This window comes from Eleutherodactylus coqui, chromosome 4 (genome assembly GCF_035609145.1).
Source record: "Eleutherodactylus coqui strain aEleCoq1 chromosome 4, aEleCoq1.hap1, whole genome shotgun sequence".
Classification (NCBI taxonomy): domain Eukaryota; kingdom Metazoa; phylum Chordata; class Amphibia; order Anura; family Eleutherodactylidae; genus Eleutherodactylus; species Eleutherodactylus coqui.
The window spans coordinates 243,520,763-243,541,517 of NC_089840.1; the positions used below are offsets into that span (position 1 = coordinate 243,520,763).

At 42.2% G+C, this 20,755-nt stretch overlaps 1 protein-coding gene across 1 annotated transcript in view; it reads left to right on the plus strand.

Annotated features, from left to right (window-relative positions):
* LOC136626160 (alpha-2-macroglobulin-like) overlaps window positions 1–20,755 on the plus strand; it is a 93,564-nt gene that overhangs the window by 4,730 nt on the left and 68,079 nt on the right. Inside the window, exons 2-7 of the mRNA XM_066600967.1 lie at window positions 1,040–1,223; window positions 6,005–6,164; window positions 8,531–8,583; window positions 10,962–10,982; window positions 12,785–12,941; window positions 14,968–15,052. Coding sequence (XP_066457064.1) covers window positions 1,040–1,223; window positions 6,005–6,164; window positions 8,531–8,583; window positions 10,962–10,982; window positions 12,785–12,941; window positions 14,968–15,052 — 660 coding nt within the window. The remainder of the gene's footprint in view (window positions 1–1,039; window positions 1,224–6,004; window positions 6,165–8,530; window positions 8,584–10,961; window positions 10,983–12,784; window positions 12,942–14,967; window positions 15,053–20,755) is intronic.

Here is a 20,755-nt window from a genome sequence, read left to right on the forward strand (position 1 = left end):
ATCGCTACGGGGCGAGGGGGAAAAGGGCCTGGTGGGGCCCGAGCTGAACTTTTGCACCCGGGCCCCTGAGCCTTTAGGTAAGCCCCTGCTCGCGTGAGTTTTGTGCAATGCGAGATGCACAAAATTATCATGAATATGAAATTCATTCGTTTGAATGGATTTATTCATACGAACGATTTTTCGCTCACATTGCTACTGCAAGGAAGAACAATCGCAGTAGGCTCCATTTTACATCAAAACTTCAGAAAGCCTCACCTATTATTTTCAATGGGACCTTAAAACCCATCACATGGCACTTGCATGCCATGTGATGTGCATGTGGGTGCCATGCAATGTTTCCCACTGAAGTCAATGGGAAACACTTTATGATTCTGTCATGTGTATAAGGATTATAATGTCAAAATCGCGTCGCATCGCCATAAAAAACGGACATTGGCAAGCATGATATTGGGCACTCGTCTGTGTGAATCTGGCATAAAAGGGATATAATGTTGACCCTACTGTTTGTGACTCAGCAGCGTTTACTACATGTTCCTGTTAAGGGTTGTTTCACAAAGAACAAATTGTGGAATATACCACTGTTTGGAAAAATCAGTGCTAAAGTCCACATTACTCACATTCGGATTTCGATTCAGATTTAAAAATGGCTTAATTCTGCTGCAGCTCCACATCAAAATCTACATTTAGACATTAGGATTTCAACGCTGGAATATTCTGCAGTTTACTGCTGAATATTCCAGCATGTGTAAGAGCGCCCTTAGGCCTTTTACATGGGCTACAAAATCTAACTACAAAATTATCACTACAAAACCCATGTATGTGAAGCTCATGCTTTTCAATGGGTTCTATCACATGAGTGATGTTTTGTAGCCTGAAAAAACCATTGGAAAGCATGGGCTTCACATACATGCATTTTGTAGTGATGTTGCATTGCTACAAAATCTCACGATTTAGTAGCCTGTGTGAAAAAGGCCTTAGTGTTCCATTAAGTTACTAACTCTATAGCTGCCGTAAACTATTTCCTTTTTATGTCTTGCAGCCATTATGTGGTGGTAATTCCTGCTAACTTAGAGCATGGGACGGAGGAGAAAGCCTGCGTGACCTTCCTTGATCTGAAAGGAGAAGTTGACTTGAAAATAGAGCTGAAGCATGAAGACCAAGTCCTCCCTGTAGCTGAAGAGAAGATAAACACTCATGATTATTCCAAGTGCTATCCCTTCCAGGTCTGCATACATTTCCCAAGTATAACTTATAGTTAGGATGCATGGCCGCACGTGTCCCCATTAAGGGTTCACTCACACAGGTGTATTGCATATTTTAGCCGCGTAAAGTATGATACTAATCACAGCTAAACTTTCATTTACCTCAGTAGTATAAAACCAATCACAGCGCAGCTTTCATTTACCTCAGCAGTATAATACCAATCACAGCACAGCTTTCATTCACCTCACAGTATTATACCAATCACAGCGCAGCTTTCATTTACCTCAGCAGTATAATACCAATCACAGCACAGCTTTCATTCACCTCACAGTATAATACCAATCACAGCACAGCTTTTTTTTTACCTCACAGTATAATACCAATCACAGCGCAGCTTTCATTTACCTCACAGTATAATACCAATCACAGTACAGCTTTCATTTACCTCACAGTATAACACCAATCACAGCACAGCTTTCATTTACCTCACAGTATAATACCAATCACAGCACAGCTTTTTTTTTACCTCACAGTATAATACCAATCACAGCGCAGCTTTCATTTACCTCACAGTACAATACCAATCACAGTACAGCTTTCATTTACCTCACAGTATAACACCAATCACAGCACAGCTTTCATTTACCTCACAGTATAATACCAATCACAGCACAGCTTACATTTACCTCACAGTATAATACCAATCACAGTGCAGCTTACATTTACCTCACAGTATAATACCAATCACAGTGCAGCTTACATTTACCTCACAGTATAATACCAATCACAGTGCAGCTTACATTTACCTCACAGTATAACACCAATCACAGCACAGCTTACATTTACCTCACAGTATAATACCAATCACAGTGCAGCTTACATTTACCTCACAGTATAATACCAATCACAGTGCAGCTTTCATTTACATCACAGTATAACACCAATCACAGCACAGCTTTAATTTACCTCAGCAGTATAACACCACTCGCAGCGCAGCTTTCATTTACCTCACAGTATAATACCAATCACAGTGCAGCTTACATTTACCTCACAGTATAATACCAATCACAGCACAGCTTACATTTACATCACAGTATAACACCAATCACAGCGCAGCTTTAATTTACCTCAGCAGTATAACACCACTCGCAGCGCAGCTTTCATTTACCTCACAGTATAACACCAATCACAGCGTAGCTTTCATTTACCTCACAGTATAACACCAATCACAGCGCAGCTTTCATTTACCTCACAGTATAACACCAATCACAGCGTAGCTTTCATTTACCTCACAGTATAACACCAATCACAGCGTAGCTTTCATTTACCTCACAGTATAACACCAATCACAGCACAGCTTTTATTTACCTCACAGTATAACACCAATCACAGCGCAGCTTTCATTTACCTCACAGTATAACACCAATCACAGCGTAGCTTTCATTTACCTCACAGTATAACACCAATCACAGCGTAGCTTTCATTTACCTCACAGTATAACACCAATCACAGCGCAGCTTTCATTTACCTCACAGTATAACACCAATCACAGCGCAGCTTTCATTTACCTCACAGTATAACACCAATCACAGCAAAAAAATATTACTCACCTCTCAGGCGCTCAGCCAATCACACATAGCCCTTAGCTATTCATTCATGAATACAATCTGCGCAGCCCTTTCAGGAGACGGGAATTTTTAAATCCCGACTGCTGAAAGAGCTTAATAGCAGTGCGGGGGAGCCAGAAGGAGGACGCGTCTGAGCGCCGGAGAGGTGAGTACTATTTTTTTAAATTTTTTTACCACTTATTGATGATTATCGGGGAAAGGCTTATATTTCAAGCCCTTCCCCGTTTCCGCGGGGCTTGACAAAGCAGTGTTTTCAATGGGATCGGCAGCAGTGCATTCTCCCTATGTTTTCAACGGGTTAGTGCTGCTGCCGCTGGCCCCATTGAAACCACTAGCGATATGCCGGTTCCATACCGGCGTCTTTCTTGCGCTGCGAGGCGAGAGTTTTCTCGTGCTCTCACGGCGCAAGAAAGAAAAAATTGCAAGTGAGCGTCCACCCTTATTCAAATGGCTGTATTTTTCATGGTTGTTCTTTAAAAACGCAGCATGACCTTTTTTTGCATTTTGCCTCTGTATTTCTATTCTGTTCTATTGGGCAAAAACTGATTTGTGTTTGTTCAGTAGAAAAAAAAATACAGGTAGGCAAAAACAGATCACATGCTGCTGACGTCCGGTTGTAATATATGAAAAACATCCATAACGGCTCCCACACACTTGCGTTTGCGTTTTTTGTTAACGCGATTGTCAATGGGACTTTCTAATGTTAAAAACGCTACGCAATGCAACTTGTGTTTTTGGTGCGTTGCGTTTTTAACATTAGAAAGTCCCATTGACAATCGCGTTAACAAAAAACGCAAACACAAGTGTGTGGGAGCCCTAATATTGATCCATATTATGGATATGATATATGATATACAGTGGGGGAAAAAAGTATTTAGTCAGATACCAATTGTACAAGTTCTCCCACTAAAAAGATGAGAGAGGCCTGTAATGGACATCATAGGTAGACCTCAACCATGAGAGACACGAGAAAACACATCCAGAAAATCACATGGTCTGATATTTAACAAATTTATTGGCAAATTATGGTGGAAAATAAGTATTTGGTCACCTACAAATGAGCAAGATTTCTGGGTCTCACAGACCTGTAACTTCTTCTTCAAGAGGCTTCTCTGTCCTCCACCCATTACCTGTAGTAATGGCACCTGTTTGAACTTGTTATCAGTATAAAAGACACCTGCCCACAACCTCAAGCAGTCACACTCCAAACTCCACTATGGTGAAGACCAAAGAGCTGTTGAAGGACACCAGAAACAAAATTGTAGCCCTGCACCAGACTGGGAAGACTGAATCTGCAATAGGCAAGCAGCTTGGTGTGAAGAAATCAACTGTGGGAGCAATAATTAGAAAATGGAAGAGATACAAGACCACTGATAATCTCCCTCGATCTGGGGCTCGATGCAAGATCTCACCCCGTGGGGTCAAAATGATCACAAGAACAGTGAGCAAAAATCCCAGAACCACATGGGGGAACCTAGTGAGCTGGGACCAACGTAACAAAGGCTACCATCAGTAACACACTACGCTAAGGGACTCAGATCCTGCAGTGCCAGACGTGTCCCCCTGCTTAAGCCAATACATGGCCGGGCCGACTGAAGTTTGCTGGTGAGCATTTGGATGATCCAGAAGAGTATTGGGAGAATGTCATATGGTCAGATGAAACCAAAGTAGAACTGTTTGGTAGAAACACAACTCATCATGTTTGGAGGAGAAAGAATGCTGAGTTGCATCCAAAGAATACCATACCTACTGTGAAGCATGGGGGTGGCAACATCATGCTTTGGGGCTGTTTCTCTGCAAAGGGACCAGGATGACTGATCCGTCTACGATTAGTTTAATTTAAAGTGTTATTTCCATTGCCGATTTTTACGGTATGTCCACAGGATATGCCACCAAAGTCAGATAGGTCTGGGTCCCTCCTTCAGGTCCTGCACTTCTCTATTTGTGGCCCCACAGCCTTCAGCCAGTGTGTATTTTGCAGTTAAGGATGGTCAGGAGGATGGAAATAGCCAAGCGGGCTTCATGATGTGCTTTCTGTAAGTCTTATAGTCATCAATGGGAGTTAAGTAAACAGTGTAGCCCAGCTGCACTCAAATGTTTCTGTCTTCCCGGCCACCTCGTACTGATCGGTGATGGCATCACTGCCATGTTAAGCTTAGATGGAAACACCCTTTTAAATAAGGGTGTGTTCCCATGTAGTAGTATTGACTGCAGCATTTAACAGTACGAGCAAACCAGAAAGATGGAAAAATACCTCTACAGCGCCATCTATTGGATGACAGCATTCCTTCAATAAAAAAGTCCACAATGATTGGGGATATTAAACCAAGCCAGAAACACCCGGAAATAGACTGTGTATGCATGGTTTCTGGCTTGGTTTAATATTCCCAATCATTGTGGACTTTTTTATAAGGTCACTTTGAATTGAAGGAATGCTGACATCCAATAGATGGCGCTGTAGAGGTATTTTTCTATCGTTCTGTTTTGCATACATTTCCAAGAGGAGCATTGCCTTATAAGTCTGCCACAAAGAGGTGTGTCCAGAGGGAACCGATGGAAGAACATCCCTTGCAACATCCACCACCACCAGCCATATCAATTTCATCCAGGCACTGCAGATAAACCCTACAGTGTGAATTGGCATGTAGTTTAAACTCCATAGCCTGTTGATTCTGCTGATTCTCACTCCCTCTGCAATGCAAAGAGTGAAATATACAGCAAATCCTTAGCCTTTCTGCACCAAAATCAGCAGCAAAAAACACACAATTTGATGTGTATTTTGCCGCTGCTGATTTTCTATGGAAAATCCATAGTGAATTCTTCATGTGTCACTAAATTGTAAAGGGAATATTATGCAAAGTATAAACACATCAGGGGGTAGAAATCTATCCTGCTCGAATGATGGACCCCCAGACACACAAGACACAGCTCTGCGCCGTACATCTGTTGTTCATCATGTGACCACTACAGATGTTTATTATATGGAAGTAAACAATGAATGACCGCAAACAGAGGTTTTGAAGCCAAGAGGAATTGATACTGAAAGTAAATATGAAAGTAATGTATTACACAAAGAATAACTTTTATTTGCTAAAATTGGAAAAACCCTTTAAGGTGCAGGGAAGCTGTGTCTCACAACAAAATAACAAGAATTGACTTCTTTTTCTTATTAGGCTCCAATAATACAAGAAGATCGATCTGTATGGCATTTACATGTGTCTGCACACGGGGAACACATCAATGTGGATGACAGCAAGAAATTTCTTATCTTCAAGAAAAATGAAATGTGCATCATTAGGACTGATAAGTCCATTTACAAGCCAGGAGACACAGGTAAGGTTACTTGCTGAGGAGGATACCAGGTTTACAATATATCACTGAACAAGCCTGTACTTATGTATATTTACATGGTAGATATGTTGCAAAAATTTCTGCATTATTTTGTGACAAGCAGATGAATTTCTGCATTCCACATTCAGATGAATGGGACAGTCACAGAATCATTCTTGACTTCGATCCTCCACAGGAGTCCCTGCAAGCAGAGTTGTGCCGATAGGATTGTAGGCTAAACAGCCTGTTCTAAATGTGCTGCTAAGGCCTCGGTCACACGGGCGATTTTTCTCGCGATTTGCGCATGCGATCTGCGCTTTTTTAGAACCATTGCATTGCAATGGTATTGGACACATGGGCGCTTTTTATGCGCTCGTCCGATAAATTATAGGACACAAGTAATCGCAGATCGCGCCGATCTGCGATTCCTTGTGTTCTCTATATGCGCTCAATGGGGCCGGCGGCAGCAGCACCGACCCCATTGAGAACATATACTACACAAATCATTCTCCTCTGTCACAGCTGTGGCAGAGAAGAATGATGTTTGCCCATTGAATTCAATGGAGCTGGCAATACAGCCGGCTCCATTGAAAGCAATGGGCTGCCGGCGAGCGCAGGATGAATTTTCGGGAAGGGCTTAAAAATATAAGCCCTTCCCTGAAAATCATCCAATGGCTTGATAGGCAGTCTCCCGAGGCAGCCCTGGGGCCTTCTAGGCCCCCAGGTGCCATGACACCTGCACGGCTCCCCCGATCTCACAGCAGGTGTGTGGGGGGGGGGGGGGCGTACGGGACCCCTAAACATCGTTTGGGGGATTTAAATGCCGCTGTCAGAATTGATAGCGGCATTTAAAGGATTAATCGGCCGCACGGTGGATTGCAGCTATTGTTCACGGGTGTCAGCTGTAATAAATACATACCCCGACGCTCCAGGACATAAATGTACGTTCTGGAGCGGGAAGGGGTTAATGTAAGTTTGTTTCTGGTATACATTATAGCAAATGTGGCAGCTCGCATGCAATCACACCCAAGTCATATTACCCAGCGTAAAAGCTCCAAAAGTAGCAATTTTGGTGCACACTCCAAAATACACGATACATATACCCCATTGTGTTATCATTGTACACAAAGAAGGTATAAGCAGTAGACCTCAGTTGTAAATGATTGGCTTCAGATGGCAGCACGCTGTCCCTCACTCCCTATATTTAGTCACTTGTACACTCATGTCACCTACACTTCAAAAATATCTCCCGAATGCACCTTTTCCTAACTACAGAGAAATCAAAAACTCTTACTGTGTCTCCCTTATCTGCTCGGCTTGATTACTGCAACTCGCTACTGGCTTCCCCTCTCCAAATTCTCTCCTCTCCAATGCATCCTGAATGACATCACCTAACCTCACTACTGAAGATGAAAAAAGCCCCCAAAAACTCTGACGCATATTGAGGTCTAAACACTAGTCTCTTCCTCTTTTTTGGCATACATTTCAAGTTTAGCACACCGTTTGCATTTTATTGCCACAACACCAGTCTCTGGGCTCCTGTCACTGTAGCTGCTGTTGTCCTCTTCAACAGTTCTGGAGCCCTCTCTTGTACGCTGCTGTCTCTTCTGTGTATTGCTCCTTTGACGCAGCTACTGTTTTTTTTTAGATGCCCCTGGAACCTTCTCGCTCGTTCGCTAGGCGGCAGGAGTTTTGTAGCACCTAAATTTTTTTTCGGACACCTGCATGTTTGCATGTGCGCCTAAATATTCATTCACATGGCTCTCCATGTAAATACACACACCTATTTAAAAATATATGAGTCTCTTTACTAGTTCATCACAAGCAATGTGGTCATCAGGATCTAAAAGCACTTAAAATTAATTAAAAACAAGCACCTAGATGGTCGTCAGTGTTTCATACAAGATGTAGAGGTACTGCAGAAGGTTTAATAAGTTCATAACCCCAATAAAATAAGTGTAACCTCCAGTACATAGTCCACCAATGGGTAAAAGAAAGTGAAGATGAATTAAGATCAACAAGACAGTGTATACTGTGTAAGACAATACTTACAAATCCCAGAGTTAGGTCAATAGAAATAACACTAACCCGATTGTAGCAAATTGAAGCCGAGTCCTTGTGCCACCAGCTTGACCTTGACATGCGTTTCTCCCTTATTATTTTCAATATACTTCATCCTTCCTTTCCATGAGAGATTAGATGCTTCTGAAGGGGGTTGGAAGTGATTTATCTCACTTCTGGTCGCTTCTTTAAGAGGAATTGTAAATTTGAGGGGTGATCTCAAAAAGGTTTTTACTGTATCAACATTACAAGACTAGTCTTATGAGTGAAATAATAATTTCTGTTTCCCTTACATTCTTTTATTCTAGTGGCATTTCAGTTGGTGACTGTGAGTGCGGATTTACATACTGTAAATCAAAAGGTGAGAATGATTGGGAAGGGACTTGTAAAAGCGACTGGAGGCCACAATCTTCTCCAGAGGAAAAATATAACTGTTATGGCATTTTTACCTTTCATCAGTGTTGCAGGAAATTGCTAGCTTTGTGAGGATCGCAGAGTTTCTCCCATTGTTTTCAGCATAAGGGCGCCCACCCACTGGCGATTTTTTTTTCTTTGCGTTTTTTCTCAAGAGCAATTAGAATTGAATGTACTCCTGTCCACTGGCGTTTTTTTTTTGCGTTGCGTTTTTTAACATAGGAACTGTCAGTTGCATATGTGTCCTTATTTTTCTCCTAATGCACCCATGAAAGTCAATGGAAAGTAATGGAAAAGCCGCAAAAACGCGGCAAAAAACGCCGCGAAAGACGCGGGAAAAACGCCACGAAAACGGTGCATTTTTCACGCACGAAAATCGCAAACGCCAGTGGGTGGGCGCCCTTAGGCCGGCTGTCCATGGGCATTGCAAAGTCCCACGGCAGATCTCCACCGCCCGAGAGCGAGACCCGCACACGAATCTCAGCCAGTGAGCCTAATCTAATAGATAAGCTGACTGCGGAGAATTGAAGCAATTCGCAGCATGCTGCGAATTGCCTGCTGCGAGCGGAGAATCGCAATGATTCTCCGCTCGTGGACATGGGGACAGAGCTTTCCATAGCAACGCTATGGAAAGCTTCAGCCTGCGTGATTCGCCGGCAATTTACCGCCGGCGAATTCACGGTCGTGGACAGGGGGCCTAAGGCTGCCTTTACATAGGTGAGAAAATCACGCAAATATGAACCCCATTCTTTTGAATGAGGTCGTACGCATGAGTGATGTTTTCCTGCATGGCACTGTGATGCAATGCAGGAAACAAATTGCAGCATGTTCTATCTGCATGCTCTCGCATCGCAGCACCCATTGCTTCCAATGGGGCTGGAGGCAGCATCACACCACATTCTAGGTGCACGCACTGTGAGGTCTCCCTTTAAAAACAACGGGAGAAACTCTGTGATCCTTAACCACAGCGGAGGATCGCTACATCCCCAAAGTGATGTAAGGCTGTTCTCACAGGGAATTCGCATGGTGGGGAGCACAATATGGAGCCCCATATTGCACTCGCGTGTGTAAAGTTAGCCTTAGGCCGTATACAGACACAAGATTTTTTTCAGTACTTAAAAAAAAGGTCAGCTTTTTTGCACGCAGTTTTCATGCAATTTTCACACGTGTTTTGCATATGATTTTTATGTGCGTAAAAAAAACAGATCTACCACTTGTAATTGTATTCTTAGTGATATTAGTAGCAGGGGAGATTTCTGTATAGTAACATCACCTTTAGTGATACTTCACATAATAAAACTTGTAAATGTAATTACAAATTACCCTTATAGGCACATTTAAATGCAACACAGCAAAAGTGACTGTCCAATAGAATAATCCCTTGATTCTGATTGGTTGCAATGTGGAGCTCCATCATTTTTCCTTTTTGCTAGGTCTGATAAATCTCAACCATTATGTGCTTCTTTTTAAGCAATTTGTAACCATGTTTTATCTCTCCAATGCACCTAGAACAAGAAGTTATGCAACTTTACAAACAATATTTATTACAATGCTGTGTATACAGCTTCTATGCAGGCCTATTATGTACTTCCATTGTTACAAGACCTGTGTAGTAGGATTCTACAGTAATGTAGAGTCAAGGGGATTAGACACAGAGTGCTTGATAGGCACTCTGAATAGGCAGTCCTGAGGCCTTTCAGAAGGCCCCCGGCTGCCTAGCAACCGCACAGCGTCCTGCGATCTTATTGCGGGATACTGTACGGACCCCCTGAACGTCTGGTGCAGGCTGTTTCTTACAGCCGGCACCCGGCGGCAGCAGTTCCGACGAGCAGCGCCGCTTGTCGGAACTGTTAACACTTTAAATACCACTCTCACAGCGGTATTTAAAGTGTTAACAGTTCCGACAAGTGGCGTGGGTCGTCGGAACTGCTGCCGCCAAGTGTCTGCTGTAAGAACAGCCGGCACCCAATGTTGTATGGAGCGGGATCCACTTGCGATCCTGCTCCATACAAACATTTGTTCGGACTTGCGAACAAATGGACTTGCGAACAGGTTCCTGGAACGGAACCTGTTCGCAAGTAGGGGACTATCTGTAAATGGATAGGTGTGGTGTGGTTTTTTGGAAGAAAGCGGCTGTAATTTTCCCTTTAACAAGCAGAGGGATAGAGTAACACCTAACTACATAATCAGACTACACATGGTTTATTTGTAGCTTTAGCATAAGCTATATCATATTGACTAGACATGACCTGTTAAAATCTGTTCATATTTAATATTTGATCTATTTGTATTTCACATGTAACATTATCATTTTCTCTTTTTTAGCATCCTGTGCTTGAAATACAAGTAAGTATAACAAGTCCTGTATACTCGTAGAACGGAGTATGTTATATTGCAGATTGATGCATTTACTTGCAAATATGTATGAATTAATGGTAATAACATTTTAATACAAGTGTATTCGTAAACATGCATATTATCGATCCAGAATATGTCTGTAGTATGGTACGTTCATGCGCTGCTGAGTTGGGGTTTTTTCTTGCTTTGTTATTTTTGGGGGTTCTTCAGCGACTCCATGTGGTTTTTGCTGCAGAAATGGTTAGCTGGTGCCATGTGGAGAAATAATTTACAATGCATTTGGAAAGTCTTCAGACCCTTTCACATTTTTTATATTTTCTTATGTTGTGCCCTTGTGCAAATCACAAAAAAAACCACTGAGTTCTTCCCCATCATTCTGCACTCAATAACCCATAATGACAAAGTGAAAACAGAATTTTAGTTTTTCATTTATAAAAAAAATGACAAACATTTGTAACATTTTGCATTGACATAAGTATTCACACCCTTTGGTGCGACACTTAAAATTTAGCTCTGGGGTTCTCCGATTGTTATTGATGATCTTTGATATGTTTCTGCACCTTGATTGGAGTCACCTGTGGTAAATTCAGTTGATTGGACATCATTTTAAAAGACACATCCCTGTCTATATAAGGTCTCACAGCTCACAATGCATATCAGAGCCAAAACCAAACCACGAGCAGGAAAAAACTGCCTGTAGAGCTCAGGGACAGAATTGTGTGGAGGCACAGATCTGGAGAAGACTACAAAAACTTTCTGCTGCATTGAAAGTTCCCAAGAGTCCACCGGCCTCCATAATTCTTAAATGGACAAAGTCTGGAACAGCCAGGATTTTTCCTAGAGCTGGCCATCCTACTTAACTAAGTAATTGGGGAAGAAGGGCCTTGGTGGCAGAGATATAGTTGATGAAAACCTGATCCAGAACGTAAGAGACCCCAGACTGAGCAGAAAGTTCACCTGACCCTATGCATACAGCCAAGACAACGCAGAAGTGACTTAGGGACAGTTCTGTGAATTTCCTTGAGTAGACCAGCCAGAGCCCTGACTTGTACCCAATCGAACATCTCTGGAGAGACCTGAAAATGGCTTCCACAGATGGCTCCCCATCCGACCTGACAGAGCTAGAGAGGATCCGTAGAGAAGAATGGCAGAAAATCACCAGATCGAGGTGTACAAACCTTATGGCATCATACCCAAGAAGACTGGAGGCTAGAATCGCTGCCAAAGGTGCTACAACTAAGTACTGAGTGCAGGGTGTGAATACTTTTGCTAATGCAAAATGTTGGAAATCTTTGCACATTTTTTAAGAATGAAAAATTAACATTTTGTCTCACTTTTTCATTATGGGGTATTGTGTGCAGAATGATGGGGGGAAAATTGATATTTTTTTATAATTTGCACAAGGCCATAACATAACAAAATGTAAAAAAAAGTGAAAGGGTCTTAAGATTTTCTTAATGCATTCTACTTTAGAAGACATTAGGAAGTTTCTAGCTGCTTTTATGGTGGTGGTGGGTTCCCCCTATCTATGGGGCCGCAGTGCTGCTAGACTGGTTGGACATATGTTATAACCGCTTCTAAGATAGACACATGATTGTGAGAAAGAGGAGAAGAAAATCCTTGGTCTCCAGGGACACACTGAGAAAATTTTATATATTTTTCATTGCAGTATTAGACAGAATATAATGAAAAGAGTTCTCTGGTCTGCTGGGGTCGTCTTGAGAGCCAGTCCAACCCTAAATTAGACTTAGTGCCATAAGAAATCTTATCATTTCCCTCTCTTCCTACAGGATCCAAATAACCAGCGCATAGCACAGTGGCTGGATGTATCTACAACGCAAGGATTTGCTGAGTTCAGCTTCCCTCTGGCCCATGAATTAGCTTATGGAGAGTACAAAATTAACATACCTGATGGCTGTAGAAAATCCTTTAAAGTCGATGAATACGGTAAGCTGACATGAAAATAATTCAATAATCTTGTGATAATAAATGTAAAAGAATGTCTAGAGTACAATTTTCAGGTGTAATAAACTTTGCCAAACATGGTGCCTGTAGCCTACTCTGCACAGTTGCCAACCATAATATTCTACTTTATCAAAAATCATGAACCACCAACATTTTTTACATATATACTGGAAAGCCATACTAAATGACAAGTAATTCATGTCTATGGGTCAGATACTGATATGAACTCGTTTCAAGTAATTACTGTGAACTGTAAAAGGATGATAATTTCAGTCATAATCTGCTTGAGTATCACCAGCCTCTAACAGAATCATAGATGCTTTAAATATTATTCACGGATGCTGGAAAAAAAGCTTTCTGCTTTTACGGACTGTGCATGAATTTCTGGATGGTTGGCAACCTTCTTATTCTAGGCCTATTCTATACCTCCATCTAATTCATATTAATACTTGCGTATGAGAAAATGCTATAACTAAATAAATTAAAAACGTAAAATCAAAAAATGAACAACCCCTTTAACATTCGTAAACAAAAAAAATAGCAGAATCTGAAAAATGCATTAACACATTTAACCCCTTGAGTGGCAGGTTTATTATTACCAGGTTGTGCCTCAAAGGGCAGGTTTTTTAAATGAGTCAACAATGCAATCTTAGTATTTATTAACCTCTTGAGTGTCAAGCCCGGAAAATCTCTGGGGCTTGCTGCACTGACCATGCAGTTAACCCCTTCCCTCCATCTGACGTAACGATACCTCATGGGAACGGGGTATTTCCCGCAAAGTGACGTATCCTTACGTCATAGGGATAGCGTGAGATCATGACCAATCTTGCGCTATCCAGCAACGGGAGCCGGCTGTCACTGATAGCCAACCTCCCGCTGCTACAGCGGGGGTGCATCGGAGATGCGCCCCTCGCTGTTAACCCCTTCCCTGCCGAGATCTAAGTAGATTGCAGCACGGAAAGGATTCACAGAGCGAGCACACTCCCTCTGTGATTTCAGCCGGCTCTCGCAATGAAATATAAGCCTTTCCCTGAAAATCATTTCTATCTGGTATGAAAAAAAACCCCATACTTACGTCTCCATAGAATTCTATGAATAGACTGAGGGCTGCCTGTGATTGGCTGAGCGCTCAGCGCGTTTAAATCCCTGCCTGCTGAAAGAACATAATTACAGTGCCAGAACCCGAATGGCTAGACGCGCCTGAGTCCCAGCAGCGGCGGAGAGGTAAGTATGTTTTTTTTGTTTTTGTTTTTTTTACAACAGATAGAAAGGATTTTCAGGGAAGGGCTTATATTTCAAGCCCTTCCCCGAAAATCACCGTGGGGCTGCTGGTATCCTATTGCATTCAATGGGGGCGGCTCCATTGAAATCAATAGGAGGGCTTTGCGGTCCCCTCCGACAGCTGTTACCACTGTGACAGCTGTGGAAGGGGATTCTTTACTCCCCGCAGGGAGTCCCCTTTACTCCCCATGCAGTAAAAACCCCAGAAAATTCAGCTGAAAAATTCAGCACTAGAGCTGTCCACGGAAACCTTCAGGGGTTTAACTGCATGGTCAGTGCAGCAAGCCCCGGAGACTTTCCAGGCATGCCACTCAAGGGGTTAATACAAAATATATACACATTTGGTGTTCCCGTAACCGTAACAACCAGTACAATAAAGTTATTTGTAGTGATTGGAAAATGGCTTAAAAATAGCCTTTCTTTTTATTATGTATTTTCACAATAACATAATTTTAACCTTTTCCTGGCGCATGCTCTACATGTACAGCACACGTTTAGTGTGATTGTATGGAGTGGGTTTTGGAGCCGAGCCTGCGAGTGTCAGCTGTCTTTGATAGATGACAGTCACTCACAACTGTTTTCACTATGTTTTCAGCCATATTATCCCCTGTTGTACATGTCCTAGTTAGTATTACTTACATATTGCCTTGAGAAAAAAGTGCAATAAATGGATAATTCGCAGAAGATTGACAGAATTTTTAATCATTGACATTTCTATTCTCTCTAGTCCGACAAAGGTTCGAGTTTAATATCAAAGTCCCATCTGAACTAGCCCTAACAGATAAGTCCTTTCACCTGGATGCTTGTGGCAGGTAAGAATACCAACAGTGTTACTGACTACCAAACTCCATACATAGCAATAGTATCAACCAATAGATACAACAGTACCAGCAATCAGAACATTTATACACGCAGTCAGCCAGAATGGAGATGCTACTTTCAGGTAACAGGTGATTGATTTCACCACTTCTGATCTAAGCTCATAATATTGCTATGACACAACACAAAGTAACCTCTGGGTCATGGTGGGCTCTGTGGATAAAAAGAGGGTCACCATGGAAAGGACTTTATATTCATTACTTCATACAAGGAATACATCTGGTTCCTTCCTGTAGCACAGATCATCAACCAATGGTGTATATACTGTATCTAAGATATAATCTGTACTCTTTATGGCTGACATACAGTATTATCTTAAACATATATATATAACTTACTGTTGCCAAAACACAGAGTAAATGGTAACTTATGCAACTGTCCTTTTAGACATTAACCTTTTATGGACTATTTAGAGTATTGGTATCATATTGTCTTTTTAGACCATAACCTTTTATTGACTATCTACCAATCTTGATATCATAAATTTCAAATTCAGTCTGAAGCAGTTTCTCCTCAGTGTCCGGTAAAAGTTTTTTTTTTCATGAACCAGAAACTTTATGCTGAATAGTTCTCTATAAGCTCATGGTTCCTTGCTATACTGTATATGACTGTCTATTGGGGATAGAAAAAGAACATTAGCAACTTCTGCTATTTTGATACCACTATAGGAATCCTTGAAGGAGGAGATCAGTATTAAGGCCCATTTACACGCAAAGATAATCTTTCAAATGATTGAAAGATTAAAAGTTTTAGCGATCTTTTTGCATAATGTGTTAATAGACACTAATTGCCATTAACACTTTATCATCTTCATTTACACGTAAATGAGCCTCCAGGAGCTGTTTGCGGAGCCCAGCTTGTGATTAGTCACACACTCAGCTTTGCGAGCAGCTGCATTGTTCTCATCAGGGCTGCTGGCAATTAACAATGTTTATGTGCTGGCTCTTCGTGGAGAACACAGCCTGTGATCTACTGGAGATAAATGCAAACTGCTTTATCTCCAGTAGCTGAATGATGGGTTTTAAGTTCACTTTAAAATCATTATTCAAACTAAAAATGCACGATGCCCTCATTTACATGTCACGATTTTACAAATATTGAGCGATAATCATTACGTGTAAATGGGTCTTTAGAAATAGGTGGCAAGCATGTAGTTACTTTTACTGCAATGCATTTAACTTAAGAGTAGTTTGTTTTACTTGCCAGGTGTTACAATTTGCACACAAAGCTGAATATACTTTCAGTTATTCCTCTGTCTCGGTTCTGTCAACTCTATTTCCTTTTGTAGGTAAACCTCTCTGTCACTTCCTTATTGCGTGGCACTGCTTGATCACCACCTCTCAGTACTCTGTAAAGCTTCTTTCTCTCAGTTGATCAGTCATTCAATTACTACGTACTTTGCTCCAGACCCAGGTTTCTTTATTTCCACATCCGCACCAGAAATCATGCCACCAGCATAGCTCACTAAAGCAAATCTCTACCAGAGGGTGCTAAATCTCAAAAATTTACACAAAACTGACACTAGAGGGCAGCAGCCGTATAGATGCATTTCTTTGACTCAAACACTGCAGAGATTAAAGGGGTTTTCCAGGGAAATACTATTAATGACTAGGGATAAGTGAGTATACTCGCTAAAGCACTACTCGCTCGAGTAATGTGCTTTAGACGAGTATCTCCCTGCTCGTCCCTGAAGATTCAGGAGCCGCCGCAGCTGACAGGTGAGTTGCGGCGGGAAGCAGGGGAGAGCGGGCGGGAGAGAGAGATCTCTCCCCCGCAGCTCTCCGCCCCGCGGCGGCCCCCGAATCTTCAGGGATGAGCAGGGAGATACTCGTCTAAAGCACATTACTCGAACGAGTAGTGCTTTAGCGAGTATACTCGCTCATCCCTATTAATGACCTATCGTCAGGATAGTTCATCAATAGTTGATAGGCTGAGGTCTGTCACTTAGGACCCCAACTGATCAGTGGAGTGGGCGCATGCTGCCAGCACCACAAATACACAGAGGTCAGAGCGGAAGCCTCCGCGCCGACCTCCGTGTAGTGGTCGGTGCTTGTAACTGCAGGCACAGCTCTCATTGAAATATATAAAGTATATTCAACACCTACAAACATACACAGAACACAATCCTGTTCACACCAAGTGACTACAGTTCTCACCTTCAGACATAAACCACACAAGACATTGTTCACACCTAGTGTAGTCTACACCTTCAGACATACACTGAGCAGGAACCTGCTCACACCAAGTATAGTCCACACCTTCAGACATATACAGGACAGGACCCTTCTCACCCCTAGTGTAGTCCACACCTTCAGACATACACTGAACAGGAACCTGCTCACACCAAGTGTAGTCCATACCTTCAGACATACACAGGACCCTTCTCACACCTAGTGTAGTCCATACTTTCAGACATACACAGGACAGGACCCTTCTCACACCTAGTGTAGTCCACACCTTCAGACATATACAGAACAGGACATAGTTCACACCTAGTGTAGTCCACACCTTCAGTCATACACAGGACAGGACCCTTCTCACACCTAGTGTAGTCCACACCTTCAGACATATACAGAACAGGACACTGTTCACACCTAGTGTAGTCCACACCTTCAGACATATACAGAACAGGACATTGTTCACACCTAGTGTAGTCCACACCTTCAAGACATACACAGAACAGGACATTGTTCACACCTAGTGTAGTCCACACCTTCAGACATACACAGAACAGGACCCTATTCACACCTAGTGTAGTCCACACCTTAAGACATATACAGAACAGGACAATGTTCACACCTAGTTAGGTCCACACCTACAGACATATACAGAACAGGACATTGTTCACACCTAGTGTAGTCCACACCTTCAGACACACACCTAACAAGTCATTGTTCACACCTAAAACCTGCTCACAACACAGACAGATGGAAAACCCTACTCAGAACCTCATACATGCAAAAATAAAACAGGAACTAGTTCAAATGTCCACACACCAAAGATTAAGAGCATCAGACACCAAACTGATGTAAAAGGAGCATGTTAAATATCACCCACCTGACAACATAGAGGACATCAGATGTCTGAAGGTTGCATCTAATAAAGGGAAAGGAGAAGGGGCCCGCAGAACAGGGAGATCAGGTGTCCAGACCATCTTCAAGGAAGGTGGGAAAAGGAACTCAAAGTCTTCTAGATCTTCAGGCAAAATATTTGATAGAACTTCATCTACAACACCGGTAGTAGAGCTAGGTACTATCTAAGAGGAGGCATAAGGGGTGACTCCCCAGTACTCATACAATTTTCCTTTTCTTCTCTTCACTTTTACTAACACTTTCTCTTTCTGGAAATGGAGCATCTTGTAGAGGCGCTTTAGCTTAGTGGAATAGATTTTGCATTCGCTTGTTGACTATTCAGTGTATCATCTGCAACCTATAACAATGATCTTGAACCAAAGAGCCAATAATCTCTTGACTTCATTTGGAGTGTTGAACCCCAGTGCTGTTACTACTTGCCCAGACTACCTAAAAACATCATGTAAGATGAGAATCCAGTTGCACTGTCCACTCGGTTATTATAAGCCCACATCAGTTCTGAAACATATATTCTGGCCATCTTGGTTTCTGTTGTGACTCAAGAATTCTTAACATTTGTAATAGGGTTCTTTTGAACCTTTCACAGACCCTATTTTCCTGTTAGTGGTGAGGAGTATTTCACCTATGTTTTCAAGTATCCTTATCTTGGTTAATATAATAAAATAACTGTTTTGGAATGAGAGGTACTTTAATGTTGTATGTGCATACAAGGTTTGGTAGCCCTAGTGACAGGGACAGGTTCCCTTTATTTTCCACAGGTCCCTAACTTACAAATGAACACACACATATATATTACATATATGCTCGGTTATTGTGCATTCACTAACCTCCTCAGCCTCCCCCCTTCTCATTTTGACACCCGTGCTATTCTAGTAACACTGACCATTTAAAACACTTGGCTGGGTGGCCCTTCAACCCGAAACATGATTCCCAGTGAGGTACCATACTAAAAACTACAAATCCTATGAGCATAATGTGCCTAAATATATGTGTGTGTGTGTGTGAAGAGAAACATAGCTGAATGGTGCATACATTATAGCTGGTTTTATGGACTTAGGGTGGTTTCACATCTGCATCAGAACCTCTGGCTGAAGGTTCTGTCACAGATGTAGCTGAAAATACTAAAAGCTGGGCAGAAAAGAAGCGAACTCATTATAGCAAATGGGATCCGCCCGGCACTATTTGGTTCCGTCCAGAAACAGAACCATACGGCCACGAGGAATCCCCTCTTCAACTCCCCGAATAGAGCGGGAATGCGGAATCCCCAGTGCAGGTGTGAATAAACCCTTAATTGTATGCTCAGTATTAACTGACCTGATTACAATGGTCTTTTTGACACACTCTCTTTCTCTATATATATATTGCTTTAACCTTTCTCTGTATTTATTTTGGAGCAGAGGACATTATCACCCTTGTTTGTTTTCGCCATTTTGAGTGGAGTAGTAGTAAAACTATGTTTCAGATCCTCATACTACTGTTCACCTATTAGTTGTCTGATCCATGTCACTTAAATGCAGGGGTCAAATGACATATTAGGTGGGTCATAAGGTATCCATTACTATGTACAGACCAGTCAAAGGATTATACTATTCTACTGTGCAAATACAGGCCACTGCACTGGTATAAGAAAGCAGATATGAGAGCAGAATTTTAAACACATCTAAATTAAGAAAATGCATGATTTCCTATTCTATAACTAAATAGAAATAGTAGAAAGCAGAAAATCCCTTTGTTTTGTATGTGTTTGGATAATGGACTCTGAAATGATAAGTTGGCATAACCCCATTAATATATCTTTTTAGCTGTCAGAGTTTTATTTTTCTGATATAGAGCTCCAAATTCCCTGTTCAGATAGAACAGTAAACAATACAATTCTGGTTGCCTGCAGCCACCACTAGGGGGAGCCAAAGGGAAAGTTCACCTTTAGGCCTCGGTCACACGGGCGTTTTTTCCCGCGATTTGCGGATCACATGACGGATGCGCATCCGCAAATCGCGTGACCGGGGCCGAAAAATCGCCCGAAAAAACTGCTCCTAGCCGCTTTTCAATAGAAACGGGACGGAGCAGTTCAGCGCTGTCCAGCGCATTGAATTCAATGGAGCTGGCAATACAGCCGGCTCCATTGAAAGCAATGGTCTGCGGGCGATCTCACAATGAATTTTCAGGAAGAGCTTAAACATATATAAGCCCTTCCCTGGAATTCATCCAGAAATGTGTAAAAATAAAAAATATATATATATACTCACCTGGTCCCAGCAGACGGAGTTCAGCGCGGCCGGCAGTTCTCCTGAACTGCTCTGAGTAGTATTCAGCAGCCGGGGCTTTAAAATCCCCGCCTGCTGAATGAGCTGCCTCTGATTGGTCACAGCCTGACCAATCAGAGGCAGCTCTCACTCACCCATTCATGAATTCATGAATGGGTGAGTGAGTGCTGCCTCTGATTGACTCAGCGCAGGGACCAATCAGGGGCAGCTCTCAGCTGTCATTCAGCTGTGATGTACTGCCTATGTCTTCAATGGGGCCAGTACTGCTGGCACCGGCCCC